Source organism: Neophocaena asiaeorientalis, unplaced genomic scaffold, assembly GCF_003031525.2.
Source record: "Neophocaena asiaeorientalis asiaeorientalis breed wild unplaced genomic scaffold, Neophocaena_asiaeorientalis_V1.1 scaffold120, whole genome shotgun sequence".
In the NCBI taxonomy this organism is placed as follows: Eukaryota; Metazoa; Chordata; class Mammalia; order Artiodactyla; family Phocoenidae; genus Neophocaena; species Neophocaena asiaeorientalis.
This window is the reverse complement of record NW_020185322.1, coordinates 1209628-1224726: the sequence shown is the minus strand read 5'-3', so window position 1 is coordinate 1224726 and position 15099 is coordinate 1209628. Positions and strand designations below refer to the sequence as shown.

The following is a 15099-nucleotide window of genomic DNA, read 5'->3' as shown; positions in this document are numbered from 1 at the left end:
TTAAGACTTCACACGACTTCTTCCAAGCAGATGGTAAAAGAGCAGTTTGGGGGATATGGAGGGAATTTAGGCAGGGGAAGAATAGGTGCAAAAGCAAGGATGTGAAACAGCAGGTGCATTTAGGGAACTGCAAATAATTTTCTAAGTCTGATGAACGGAGCACGAATGAGAAAAGAGCGGAACATGACTCTTCAAAGCTAAGAAGGTAATGCCGAAAGGCCATGAAGGTGTTAAAACGGCTTAACTGCTATTTAAATAGTCTTTTGATATAGGTGCCATATATGCAAGAGACTTGCAAATCAAGCAAAATGGTAATAAAGGTGTAAGGCTTTATTGTTTTGTTTTGTTTTGTTTTTTTGCGGTACGCGGGCCTCTCACTGTTGTGGCCTTTCCCGTTGCAGAGCACAGGCTCCGGACGCGCAGGCTCAGCGGCCACGGCTCATGGGCCTAGCTGCTCCGCGGCATGTGTAATCTTCCCGGACTGGGGCACGAACCCATGTCCCCTGCATCGGCAGGCGGACTCTCAACCACTGCGTCACCAGGGAAGCCCGGTTTTATTGTTTTGATTTCTAAGTTCCAATTTCTTAGAATTTGCTTAAAGTTCTCCCAGGTTCATAAGATTTATCAAGACTTTTTATCAATACTTAAAATTTGAAAGAATCATGTTAGATGAATCTTGATTTGTAAATTATCTTTCTTTCCTGATTACAAAATTAACATGCTCTTTTCGTAAACTAGTTCAATACAAAAATATATTACCGGGCTTTCCTGGTGGCGCAGTGGTTAAGAATCCACCTGCCAGGCAGGGGAAAATGGGTTCGAGCCCTGGTCTGGGAAGATCGCACATGCCACAGAGCAAATAAGCCTGTGCACCACAACTGCAGAGCCTGCGCTCTAGAGCCCGCAAGCCACAGCTACTGAGCCTGCGTGCCGAAACTACTGAAGCCCGTGCACCTACAGCCAGTGCTCCACAACAAGAGAAGCCACTGCAATGAGAAGCCCACGCACCGCAACGAAGAGTAGCCCCTGCTCACTGCAACTAAAGAAAGCCTGTGCACAGCACAGACCCAACGCAGCCAAAAATAAATAAATTAATTAAAAAAAATATATATATATATATATATATTACCAAGTGCGTCCATACCAATCCCTCCAGTTACCTCCCTCAGCCCAACTCCTATTAACAATGGGTCATGTCCTTCCAGATTTTTTTCTTGCATATATATACATATATAAACATATACTATATACACATAAAAACAGGAGCAACCATGATGTATATTATTCTATACTAAACATACATGTTTTTCTTCTTTTTGATTCAATATCTTGGGCATCTAGTTGAATATATACAGAGCTAATTATAGGGGTGTGTCTTATTTATTTTATTGGTCCTCTATTGATAGACAGCTTAGACTTTTTTTCTATTACAATGTAACATCTTTGTGACATTATATTTAACTTCATGCACTTGAGAGACTATTATTAAGGGTACATTTTTAGACCAAATGGCACGCCCACCTGACAGGTTTACCAAATTTTCTCTAAAAAACACTGGACTCATTTACCCTTACCAAATATAGATGTTTGCCCACACTTAACACAATAGATACGGTCACTTTTTAAATCTTAATATCTGATGATCTGATAAAAAGGCCCTTCTTAGTTTGCTTATCTTTTGATTGTCAGTGAGCTTTAGCACGATTTTGCATATTCTTTCCAACAACAACAAAATGAGTCATTCATCTTTTCTCATTAGTTTGTATGATCCCTTTGGTATACTAGAGATATTGACTTGTGTTGTGTCTGGCTATAGACCTTCCCCCCCGCCCCACCCTGGTTTGTTATTTCTCAGAAGTTTTTATGGCATTCTGTGCTGGAAAGTAATGCAACAAATGGTTGATAAGAGACTACACCACTCACTACCCTTTCACCTTAAGCAAGTTTTTTTGTCTTTCCAAGCCTAGTTCTTTAAGTGAAACATGGGAATATGAACAGCACCCAACAGCACTGTATGAAGAATAAATGTAAAGTCTTAACGCAGTGCTCAACAGTCTTCACAATGATTAAGATTTTTTGAGAGATTTGCAATTAATTCTGGTGTGGAAATAAAACAGAAATCCAGCTTTATTTTTATTGACCATTTGTTGAATACACCATTTTCCCTCAACTGATGTGAAATGTTAACTTCATCATGATTAAACTGCCACGTTCTGAGGTCTATTCTGGACTCTCCTCTGTTTGATTAATCTATCTATTCCTGCAACAACCTATAACTGTATGTATATCTTGTATCTCAACTCACCCTTCATTTTCTACAAGTCTCCTAGCTTTTCTGTTTGTTCTTACAGATGCTTTTAGGAATAATTTTGTTAAGTTCACGCTACATTCATGTCCCTGTTCTTCTCTCCCCCAACCCCCACCCCATCCCCAAATGCCCCCCGTGGGACAGAATTAGGACTGCATGAAATTTAAGGACCTGATTCATGAAGAGTCAATGTCTTCACGATACTGCATCTTCCTATGATTTTTAGCAAAAGGAAGACATCTGTACAACTGTTTGTTTGGGGTATTTGATAATGATTTAAAATCAGTGCCTAACAGGATGAAGTTTTCTCCAGTACATAAACACAAATGCAAAAATGTGAATTCAAAGTTTCCTCCTCTCTGATCACATCCTCACATCCTTCCAGATCACTTCTTCAAGAGTGCTCAATAAGCAACGATCACTGGACCACATCAAAAGCTCCCATTCCTCTGACTTCCTCAGCTTTTCTACCTTATTTCTAAATGTTGGGCTCCTCAGGGCTCAACCCTGAACCTGCTCCTCTTCTGTCTCCACACTCTACATCTGGGTGAGTCAGTTATTGCCATGGTTTTAAATATGCTCTAACAACCGCTCCGTTTGTGTTTCTCTTCTGATTTCCAGACATTCCCACCAACACCTCACAGGCTCCTCACACTTAACAAGTGGAACTTGGGCTCACTCTCCCGTTTCCTGTCAGAGACCAGCCAGTGGCCCCAAAGCTAAAAGACTTGAGTGTTGTCTTTGACTCCTTGGGCCCCACACACTGCTTATCTAATCAAGCACCAAATAAATCCAGTTCATTCTACCTCCTAAACAGCTTTCAAATCCAGACTTCTGTCCGTGTGCCCTGCCACTCCCCTAGACAGATGGCCATCATCTCTCACCTGGGTTACCACCACAGCCTTCTAACCACCCCCCGGGTTAGTCTCCCTGCTTTCAGTCCTATCCCAGTCTGAACCAGCTCCTTAAAGGACCAGGCTACTCCCAATTACCTGTTCTCATGCTGTGATCCACCCACAGACCGTGTTCTATTAATACTGGCCTTTTTAAAGTTTTTCAAACACAAGTTCTTTTCTGCTTCAGGACCTCTGACACACTGTTTTTACGTTACCCTAATTTTTCACCCAGATGACTCCTCTGTACCTGTCTTGTCTAAAAGTCATGCTCTCAGAGACGCCTTCTCTGATCATCTTATCTAAAGAAGGCCCTTCCTTTACTCTCTACCAAAGCGTTCTTTTAGTTCCTTAGCACTTATAATTTGAAATTACGTATTTGTGGTTAAGTATCTACCTCCCCCATAAAAGTACATTCTCTGAGAGCAGGAACCAGGTCTGTTTTTATTTACTACTTTATACTAAGCCTGAACAGTGCTAGTCACACAGTAGGACCAATAAATACTTGCTAGACGAATGAATGAGTAAATCGCTACTGACTCATGTAAGATAGGAAAAACTTCTTTAAGGAGTAAACTGCTTACTACCTCGTCAAAGGGATTATAATGATTATGTTTTATTTGATGATGTGTGCTCCTAAATGACATGAATATGAGGTTTGTTTCATAAAGTAAGAGTTTTCTAGATGTATGAAGAAATTTTAATATACGTAGGAAGAAGCAAATTGGCCTGTACTGCTAATTTATACATTATCATAGCTTCTGACCTTACTATCATCAATGAAAGTAAAATCCAGTATTTCTTCTCTAAAGGATTATTCCATCGGCATCTACTCCATAACATCCTCTATCTTAAAAATAACCCTCCTCTTTTAACTCTGACCTTCTCTAGCTACATCCCCATTTCTTTTCCCTTTCTAGAAAACGTCTCAAGTCAGCTCTACCTGTATCCAGTATTTTCACTTCCTCCTTTTCCGTTTCCCACTGAGCCCACACTCCATGGGGCTTTCACCTACCATTCCAACAAAAGCCCTCTTCTTAAGTCACCAAAGGTTAAAACAATAGCTATATATAGGGCTGAAGTAAACAGTCCATGGGATTTTCCCTCTAACTACAGAAAAACATAATTACCTAAATCACTGGGAAGATGGAACTTTTTATAAAATCTAGTATCTTAATATCATGAATACATTAAATAATGAACATTTCTTTAAATATCAAATGACCAATTTCCTCTAGATATTTATATACAAGTTATTCAAATTATAAATCAAAGTTAGGAATTTACTAAATTAAATTTCCCCAAATATTTATCTTCTGCAGTTTGACTCCTAAACAAACTGCAAGTGAAGTGTTTTAGAAATAGAGATACGAATTCAGAGAGAAAAGGTGGAGGGTGATACAATGAAGTCACTCTGTTCCAAGTATTATTACATTTTTTCCATCTATTTTCAAAGAAATGTGGCAAATCAGGATGTGGGATGCCAGAAGTATCGGCAGCTTCAAACTGTCTAACTTAGAAAGAGCTGCTGCAGAGGTAAATGTTTAGGTAGGAAACACAATCAAAGGTGCTGCAGTATTTTGTATGGAATACTTTGGATAAGAGCAACAGTTAATACCTGAAGATTTTCTAGCATCATTTTATCCAGAGCTTGAATGAAGTCCTCATCTTCTACACAAGGTACATGTTTGAGTCCACCTCCTTTAATCATTACCTCCTTATAAAAACAGAATAGAAACAAGAATTCAGACCAGAAATTCTAACTGTAATGTTTTGTATGGCAGAACCTTTTGTATTGATAACTTTTTCAACATAACTCAAGGAATGAGTGAGCAATATAACATTATTATATATTCAAAGAACTTTTTAATAAAGAAAAGTATTTAGATAGGAAAACAACTTAAAAATGAATTTCCAAAGAAACATTATTTCAATTATCACAAAAAACTAAAATTTCAGTGGCTAAAATTGAAATACTATGAAAATAATGCACAATTTCAAAAAGTGAATTTTCAGCCATACGTACAGTATTTTCTTCATCAGTTTCATTCTCCTTATTTGAATCCGTGAGGTAATCTGTATTCTCTTCCTCTTCTTCCTCCCCTTCATCGTCATCATTATCAGAACCTTCCTGAAATTAACATTTATAGATTAAAACATTTTGAAAAACATTACTACTTTTACATGCCTTAAAAAGATGTTAAAATTTCTGTATAATTGTTTATTATTCTCTGGTTTCAGCCTTTTATGCTGTCTGCCTAGAATGGTAGGGCGAAGTCAGCTGGCAACATGTACTACATACCAGTAGCTGAAAACCCATTTCACATTTTCCACCGATCTAGTAATACAAAGATCTTTTGTAGAAACTCTTCCTTGAATTCCACAAGGAACGAGTTCCCTGAACATTTTGTTATTTTTCTCCTCCCTAACTTGAGACTGATTTTCTCATAGTAGTTCTTTAATACCCATCTAACTCTGCAATGAAAACTGACAATTCAAATTTAACATTGTTACCATTTGAAAGCAATGACACTACATTTTATAAAGCACCTCACTGTATAAAGCACCTCAGTTTAGAAAGTGCTCTCACAGCATTTTGTTTGCTCTACCTAATTCTGAAGAAGAATGGATAAGCTTTATGGTCCTCATTTTTATATGTGAAAAAACTAAGGCTCAGAAAAGTTAAGTGGCTTGCCCAAGGACACGTGCTTTATTAAGCAGAGGAGATAGACATTCTGACTCCCCTTGCTGGTGGCTTTCAAGTACTACATCTCTCCATCCTCTCCTGTCAGTCCCCCCAGCATCCTTTTCTCTCAGCCAAAATTCCTTTCAAACGGAAGATTGGGCAGAACTCCAGTGAATTTTCAAAGAGGCACAAAAAAACCAAAACTATAACCATAACCAAAACCAAAAAAAACCCAACCACACAGGGGCAGCATTCCATCTGAGTATCCTTCCAACACAATTCACTCCCACTCTGTTCCATAAAAGTTTTTTTTAAAAGACTACACTAAACCCAGCTGCTTCTCGTTGTTCCAAGAGAAATAAAGTGAATGAGAAATAATTCCTAAGAGAAAACAAATGATTTAAATTTGTTATAACACTTCTAGTATACACAGAAATTGATTTTAAAAATCCAAACAGTGCATTATTACTTATATAGAGACATTTGAAAACTTTTAGAATTTCTGAAGTGGAAATAGTTGAGGAAAATACAGAAAGGCATTAACTTTTTTTTCAAATGCATTAACCTTTTTTGACACAATTCTATAATTCAAATTTAAATTTGCAATAGAAATGCTCTTAAATTGGCCCTTGGAAAAAATTAATCATTTCTTAACACTTGAAAGGTGCTTCCTATTCAAAAACTAAGCTAAAACGCATTAACTCTTTTCTTTCACCATTTTTTATATTGCTCAGGCAAAATAAAACGGATTAACTTTTGAAATTAAAATGCTGAACAAGAAATCTCCCTGTCCTAATCCCATGGTCATAATAACCTGTGAGGTGAGGAAGTCAACAGACCACATGAGCTGGTAAGGAAAGCAGGTGGTCAGCACAGCACAAGTCAAACTGTCCAAGTTCAAATGCTGGCTTGCTAGGACCTGGGGCAAATAATTAACGTATCTGTGCCTTATTTATCACCTAATTCATAGGGTGCCAAGAGAAATGGTAATATGAACACAATGACCATGCTCAATAAATATTATTGCTATTACAATAATAAATCTTGTACTTTCTCTAAAATGCTGCAGAAAATTAGAATTTTAGCAGCAGAACATTTACTTCATCTTTAAAGTTACTTTTAATTTACCCAGCTGATACTGAGAAGAAAATATTCTGGTTGTTATGTGCTAAGAATAACTTCAAAAGGTCATATGGAGCTTGGAAGAGTTGTGGACCAAGATGGAAAAGAAGAGTACAACTTTCCTGAAGAGTTCCACTCCAGCCCTGTTCTTTCTCAGTCGAGGCAAATATTTACAGAATATCCTACATTGTTCTTACTACTTTATAATCGACCCATCTTCTCTCTTTAAAAATGTGGGCTTCCCTGGTGGCGCAGTAGTTGAGAGTCCGCCTGCCGATGCAGGGAACATGGGTTCGTGTCCTGGTCCGGGAAGATCCCACATGCCGCGGAGCGGCTGGGCCAGTGAGCCATGGCCGCTGAGCCTGCGCGTCTGGAGCCTGTGCTCCGCAACGGGAGAGGCCACAACAGTGAGAGGCCTGCGTACCGCAAAAAAAAAAAATGTTCTCCTCCCTACGTTTGGAGGGTATTGGTGGGAAAGGATGGTCTCGGGTGGGAGAGCAAACAATTCCAACTCCATTTCCTTAAAGTAAACCAACCATTCCTTTCAATTCTCCTCCCAGACAAGGCTCATGAGTCATCCTATTGAACATTTTGTTTTTCCACTTAAGAAACACACATATATTATGTATAGTATCCACTTTGCAATTGGAAAAGAAATAGTTAAAATGATACAATTTTAAACATTATAAAGTTCACTTCTGAAAAGGAGAAAATGCGTTTAGAGGAGAAAATATAATACAACTATTCAAATGAGAAATTTATAGGAAAATGAGTCACTCATTAATGTCATATTTACTGAGGATGTTTAATTTATTAGATTCTTTATCTAATTAGTGCAGTAGCAAAATGCAAAGACAGCCATAAGATTAGTCTAAAAATACAAAATGGAAATACTCTCTCATTTCCTTTTGTTGTTATAAAGTACTTAATAAGCCAATTTAAATTATATAATTCAATGTTTCTACGACAAACTCATTTTTTAAAAAAGCAATATAGGGACTTCCCTGGTGGCGCAGTGGTTAAGGATCTGCCTGCCAGTGCAGGGACACGGGTTCGAGCCCTGGTCCGGGAAGATCCCACGTGCCGCAGAGCAACTAAGCCCATGTGTCACAACTACTGAGCCCGTGTGCCACAACTACTGAAGCCCACGCACCTACAGGCCATGCTCCACAAGAGAAGCCACTGTAATGAGAAGCCCACACACCGCAACAAAGAGTAGCCCCCGCTCGCCACAACTAGAGAAAGCCTGCATGTAGCAACAAAGATGCAACAAGGCCAAGAATTAATTAATTAATTATTTTTCTTTTTTAAGAAAAGGAATATAGCAATGTCCATCTCTTACATAGAAATCAATTATAGAAACATATTCCAGTTCTAAATTTTTTTCAATTTATTTATATCTACTTTAGGGGAGTGGTCAGGTTGGAAAGAGAAAGTGCTGGCAATACTGTTTGCTAAGAGTAAATCTTAAAAGTTCTCATCACACACACAAAAGAAACATTTATAACTACGTGAGGTGATGGATGTCTCTCTCTCTCTCTCTCCTCTCTCTCTCCCTCTCTCTCTCTCTCTCTCTATATATATATATCTCAAATCATTATGTTATATGTACACCTTAAACTAATACAATGTTATATCAATTATATCTCAATAAAACTGGGGGGAAAAGTGGTAGCAAAATAACAACACAAAGGTGTATTTCTACTGCCTATAAATGCTAACCAATTATAAAAACCATACATTATTATTTACGCTGCCTTTTACACAATAATTCATTTTTAACTAACAGCAAAGCTATTTGCTATGTAGTCAAATCATACGAAATGTTCATTAATAGCTACAGACCTTCAGGGCTAAAAAAAAAAAAAGACAGGGATTTCTACTTCTAACTATAGAAAATCTTAATTACCTTAAATTATTGGTCATTTTTCAAAATTAATTTACTAATTAATATTTATTTTTGGCTGTGTTGGGTCTTCGTTGCTGCGCATGGACTTTCACTAGTTGCAGTGAGCATTATGGTACACAGGCTTCTCATTGCAGTGGCGTCTCTTGTTGCAGAGCACAGGCTCTAGGCACATGGGCTTCAGTAGTTGTGGCATGCAGGCTCAGCAGTTCTGGCTCGCGGGCTCTAGAGCACGGGCTTAGCAGTTCCGGCTCGTGGGCTCTAGAGCACAGGCTCAGTAGTTGGGGCGCATGGGCTTAGCTGCTCCTCGGCATGTGGGATCTTCCCGGACCAGGGCTCAAACCCATGTCCCCTGCACTGGCAGGCGGATTCTTAACCACTGCACCACTAGGGAAGTCCCTATGGGTCATTTTTCTTTCACACTAAATGAAGCTTTTTAAAAATCCAGTTTATGAATCTCTCTTATGAATGCCTTAAATAATTTACATTCCTTTATACATTAAACAACCCATATCCTCTAAACATTTGTATTCTATTTACTCAAGTAAATCAAAACTTAAAAATTTAATAAATCCAATTTCCACAAAACATTTAAATATTGATTATAAATTTAAACTTTTAAAATATTTAATTAAAATCACACTTCTAAATTATCACACTCTCCTAAATGCTTTTAGCACCCAAGAGTCACAAAGAAACCATACACATGATAACATAATTATAAGCTTACAAAGTGAAAAGGTGCTAATTCCATGGTTTAAATTTTATATTCATCAGTATTTTATTGTTATTCTTATTCATCCTGCTTTTATTTTCTTAACTTTCTAATTTAAATATATATTAATGTAGACAGAATAGCGTAAGGAACCCTTACCCATTACACAACTGAAAAATTATTAACTAATGGTCATGTTATAGCTTCTTGTATATCCCTAACTCATTGCCCAGTCTACTTCCAGGTTATGAAGCAAACCCCAGATACTCTATTGTTTTAGGTGGCATTTTTAAAACTTAAGCAGCTTCAGAAGAAAAAAGGAACGAATTAAGACTATTAGGTTGAATCATATGTGAAAATGACATTTTGGTAGGTCCGAAATGGTAGAACAGTCATTTCATATGGTTTGGCCTAACAGAGTTGTAAAAACAAAAGGGCACGCTGATGATTATGGTACATGATGATTTTCAGATTTCCTATACTATCAGATCTGGGGAAAAGCAAAGTTATTAACATCTAGTCCATAATTTTTTCATAAAATCTATAGGTTAAAAAGTCCACACTCAAAAGTGAGATTAAGGGTACTTCCTGGTGACCCAGTGGTTAAGACTCTGTGCTCCCACCGCAGGGGGCACAGGTTCAATCCCTGGTTGGGGAACTTAGATCTCACATGCCGCACGGTGTGGCCAAAAAAACAAAGTGAGATTAAGATGCATAGCAGATCGGGACTTTCCCGGTGGCACAGTGGTTAAGAATCTGTCTGCCAATACAGGGGACATGGGTTCGAGCCCTGGTCCAGGAAGATCCCACATGCCGCGGAGCAACTAAGCCCGTGCGCCACAACTACTGGGCCTGCGCCCTAGAGCCCGCAAGCCACAACTACTGAAGCCCGCGTGCCTAGAGCCCATGCTCCACAACAAGAGAAGCCACCGCAACGAGAAGCCCACGCACCGCAACAAAGAGTAGCCCCCGCTCGCCGCAACTAGAGAAAACTTGCGCACAGCAACAAAGACCCAACGCAGCCATAATTAAATAAATAAAATTTTTTAAAAAGAAAAAAGATACACAGCAGATCAAACAATTTTTTGTCTTCAAATTGCTTATTAAATAAAAATCCTAACCATAATGATGGATACATGTCATTATACTTTTACCTAAACCCATACAAAGTACAACACCAAGAGTCAACTGTAATGTAAATAATGGACTTAGGGTGATCACGATGTGTTGCTATAAGGTTCATCAGTTGTAACAAATGTACCACTTTGGCGGGGGATGTTGACAATGGGGGAAGGTTGTGTGAGTAGGTACGAGCAGGTGACATATGGGAAATCTCTGTATCTTCCCCTTAATTTTGCTGTGAACCTAAAACTGCTCTAAAAAAATGGTAATTTTAAAAAATCCTATGATCAGTATTTTCTTACTTGTAAAAAAAAAAAACCTCTTAATTAATCCAGCAGTTTTATAGTAGACATATACTACTAGTTACATGTACTCTAATAAAACTAAAGAGGAGATCTTATTTTATACATTAAAGAAAATATTGGCTCATATAATCAAAATACTCTTACAAATGTACCTATTTTGCTATAAATAAAAGTCATCACCTCTTCCTCTGGCTCATTCACTTCACTTTCATTTCCAGATTGTTCCTCTGTTTCAGCTCCTCCTTCTTCTTCTTCTTCATCCTCTTCAAGATTTTCTCCTTCTGTCATAGAATCTTTTGAGTCTTTGTCATTTACTAGGCCTTGAAGTGAGGAGAAAGTAGAAAAAGACATAAAAAAAAAAGATAAAGGCAAGTTTTCGACAGTGAGTATTACACCACTTAAAGTATGTATTAAGATAATTCAACAGCCATGTTCTCAGAATAAAATAAGAACAGAATTTAAAACTATTTTGAGAACCATTTAAAAAACTTAATTAGATCTTTATTTCAACAAAGGAGCACTGATACATTTCTTAACCACTAGCCAAAAAAACAATTTTTTTTTCCCTTTCTCAGAGCTTCAAACTGTTTATCTCAGTCTCAGATGAACAAAGGCAAACAGTAGCAGCACATAAGGTACAGCTTCAGCCACATACAATGCAACCTTGGTCACACTTTTTATCAAATGATATTTCAAGAATCTCTAAAAACTCAATGATATAATAAAATTACATCGCTTTAATGGAGAAGTCACATTTGACTATCAATTTGAATGTCTGCAAATTAAGACTGAGGGAAAGAGGCAAAGCTATATGGTGACACATCTAACAGCTGTGTCACCAAAGAGCTTGTTTTTTTCTTCAGTAACAGCGTGTTCCTCCAAAGGGAATTCCCTGGCTTGAATCTCCTTCCTCTTCCTCATGTTCATCCACATTTTGCTGCCTAGTCAATTCTTTTTTATTGTCATTTGAGTTCCAAACTACTCTCTACTTTCAAGATGCACATACCATGGTCTCATCTGATCTGACTTTTCCCCACGCTCCCTAGTCCTAATCAAGCCTTTTCCTATAGTTGGGGTAGACTCTTCTGTGTCACAAAGTACACTACCTTGCGTTCGTGATCATCAAATTGCTTCTCCATAGAGAATATCATTCAATATGCACTTTCAAATCCTATACATTCTTCAAATTCAGTCTAAGTTTCACTTCCTGCATAAACTCACTGAGTACTACTTTTCCTCCTACTTACTCTAAAGCACTTGGAGAATTGAGCACAGCACTTTACATTTAAAGATACACCATGTAATGGTTTTTCTAATGATTTCAATACATGTTACATCAGATTATAAGAGCCTTGAGAACAAAAAAATTTTTTTATATATTCAAAACTCATTAGAGGCCATATATTGATAAATACACAGTAGGTGTTTAGTAAATACTTGTTTATTCACAGAATCTTAGACAATTAGAGCAGACAGAAACTTTAGTGACGATGTGATTTAACCCTTTCATTTTATAAGGTATACTGAAGCCCAGAAAGTTTGAATAACTAACACAACCAACAAAAACAAAAAAGTACTCCAGTGTCTTAAGTCTAACCAATTAAGAACTGACAAAAACACAGATGTACAGAGTGATGAAAGTAGGTACATTCAAGTTTGGAAATTAAAAAAAAAAAAATTGAGAAAAGATGGATAAAGCTCAGAGAGATCTGTTTTAAAAAAAAAAATACTGAGGGAAAAAACTGCTATCTCAGATTGAGATACCATTAACTTACTATTTTATTTATTTATTTGGAATTTCAGAAGCAATATAATGGGCTTTTATGTTATCAAAGGCAAAAAATTAAAAGTCAGGACTATATAAATCTAAGCACTCTCAATAAAAATATCACAGTGCTGATAAACTCACATGGCCTAATATACCATTATACCTTTTTTATAGCCACTTTAAAATACGTGTCACGGGAAGAACTCTAATGGATAAGTAGCTTTGTTTTGATAGCCGTACATCTAATTTGTAAGGAAAATCCTACTATTTCTAACATATTTTCATTTGCATTGCAAGTTAGTTTCAAAAGCAGTTTATGAATATATTTTGCATTTGCTAAGCTGTATAATAAACCATTCAGTTGCTGACCTCTAGGACACTGTCAATCTAAAATAAACAATGCAGATAAAAATGTACAAAGGACATATGGTTAATAAAACGTAAAATCTAGACAGTAAAATATTTAAAACGTGGGTCAGAATTAAGTGTACTTGGGGACCAAAATCAAATACTGTTCTCTTGAATTTGAGCTGCTTGGTGCCTCAGTTTTCCTGCTCATAACAGACAGAGTAATAATTGTGATACTCCCTTTCAAATGGCTTTCATTTGTATTTCTCTGCTCACTAGACATGCTGAGCATTTTCCCCACATACTTAATATGTCAGAAAGAGCACAGTCTTTGAATTCTGGCTCGACTGTTAACCTAGTATTTTGATTTGGGCTTTACATAACTCACTTGTCAAATATGAACAACGTTACCTTCCACTTTAATTTTGGCAAACTGGAAGTACTCAATAAAAATACCAACTCTTCCCTGCCCTCCCTCATTTGATTATGTTATGTTCATCTATCTGTTGTGTATCAATTTGCCTGTGTTCTTTATGTAAGTGATAATAACCTGGCACAGAAACTATTTTCACTTCAATCTTAGTTATTTCTTTCATCGTACAAAAGTTTTAAACAGCCAAATCTGCCAACATATGTGTGCTTTCTTGCATCATTTTAAAATTTAGGAAAATTACCACCTCTCCAAATATCTGATGATCAGATCTATTTTTAACTTTTAGAAAATAAATACTTAACTCCTCAATCCATCTGGAGTTTGATGACATAAGATGTGGCTTTATATCAATTTTCCCCCTAAATGCTCATCTGTTGTTCTTATCCTATTTTTAAGATTCCTATTTCGTCATACACTAAATTGTTTTGTATTTAATTGGGGCAACTTCTGGGCTTTCATTTTATTCTACTGATTTTATTTTTAATTTATGAAATACACTCTTCTGTTTTATAAGTAATTTATTCATATGACTTTTCTTTTTTCACTTTTCTTCTTCCCATTTCTGTTCCTTTTATAATATTATAATATAATCTAGAACTCCCAAACCAGAATTAAATTACATTGCCTATTACCATTTTGGTTTTGTTCTTAAAGTGTGTCTTACTAGAGAATGGACTTGAGGAAATGGGGAGGGGGAAGGGTAAGCTATGACAAAGTGAGAGAGTGGCATGGACATATATACACTACCAAACGTAAAATAGATAGCTAGTGGGAAGCAGCCACATAGCACAGGGAGATCAGCTCCGTGCTTTGTGACCACCTAGAGCGGTGGGATAGGGAGGGTGGGAGGGAGGGAGATGCAAGAGGGAAGAGATATGGGAACATATGTATATGTATAACTGATTCACTTTGTTATAAAGCGGAAACTAACACACCATTGTAAAGCAATTATACTCCAATGAAGATGTTAAAAGAAACAAAAAAATGTGTCTTAGAGCCAATAATTCTCTCTATCCTGAGAAAACCAAGATACACACACAAGTAACATAATAATGTTATTTATAGGGGTGCAAGATTAGAAATAATGTGTCAAACAACAGAATTAACACATTCATACAAAGGAAAATAGCCAGTTTTGTAAAAAATTAAATATTTAGAAAAGTATTTCATGTCAGGAAGAAATTTCATAATATATTAGAAAAAAATGTCAGTTATAAAACTGCAAACACGTGAATAAATATTTTTTAAATAGAAGAACATATATCAAAATGTTAACACATGATTCTCCGTGCATATGAAATATCAGTGATTTCTGTCTTCTTGGCATTTTTCAAAATGTCTGCCATGAACACTTCATTACTTTTAATAATATTAAAATGGTTTTTAAAATATAAGAAAATGTTATTAAGTTAGCATTGGGTAGCTATAAGATTGAAATGATAATGAATTTGCAAGTGCTTGAAAACAAAAAACTACCAAAAGCAAGATGCTAT

At 36.7% G+C, this 15099-nt stretch overlaps 1 protein-coding gene across 2 annotated transcripts in view; it reads right to left on the bottom strand.

Annotated features, from left to right (window-relative positions):
- The window catches only part of UPF2 (UPF2 regulator of nonsense mediated mRNA decay), a 92513-nt gene that overhangs the window by 12982 nt on the left and 64432 nt on the right, over positions 1-15099 (bottom strand). For both annotated transcript variants that reach the window (XM_024734153.1, XM_024734154.1), the window contains exons 16-18: positions 11238-11377; positions 5228-5332; positions 4820-4918 (exon numbers count right to left, since the gene is read on the bottom strand). In XM_024734153.1, coding sequence (XP_024589921.1) covers positions 4820-4918; positions 5228-5332; positions 11238-11377 — 344 coding nt within the window. The remainder of the gene's footprint in view (positions 1-4819; positions 4919-5227; positions 5333-11237; positions 11378-15099) is intronic.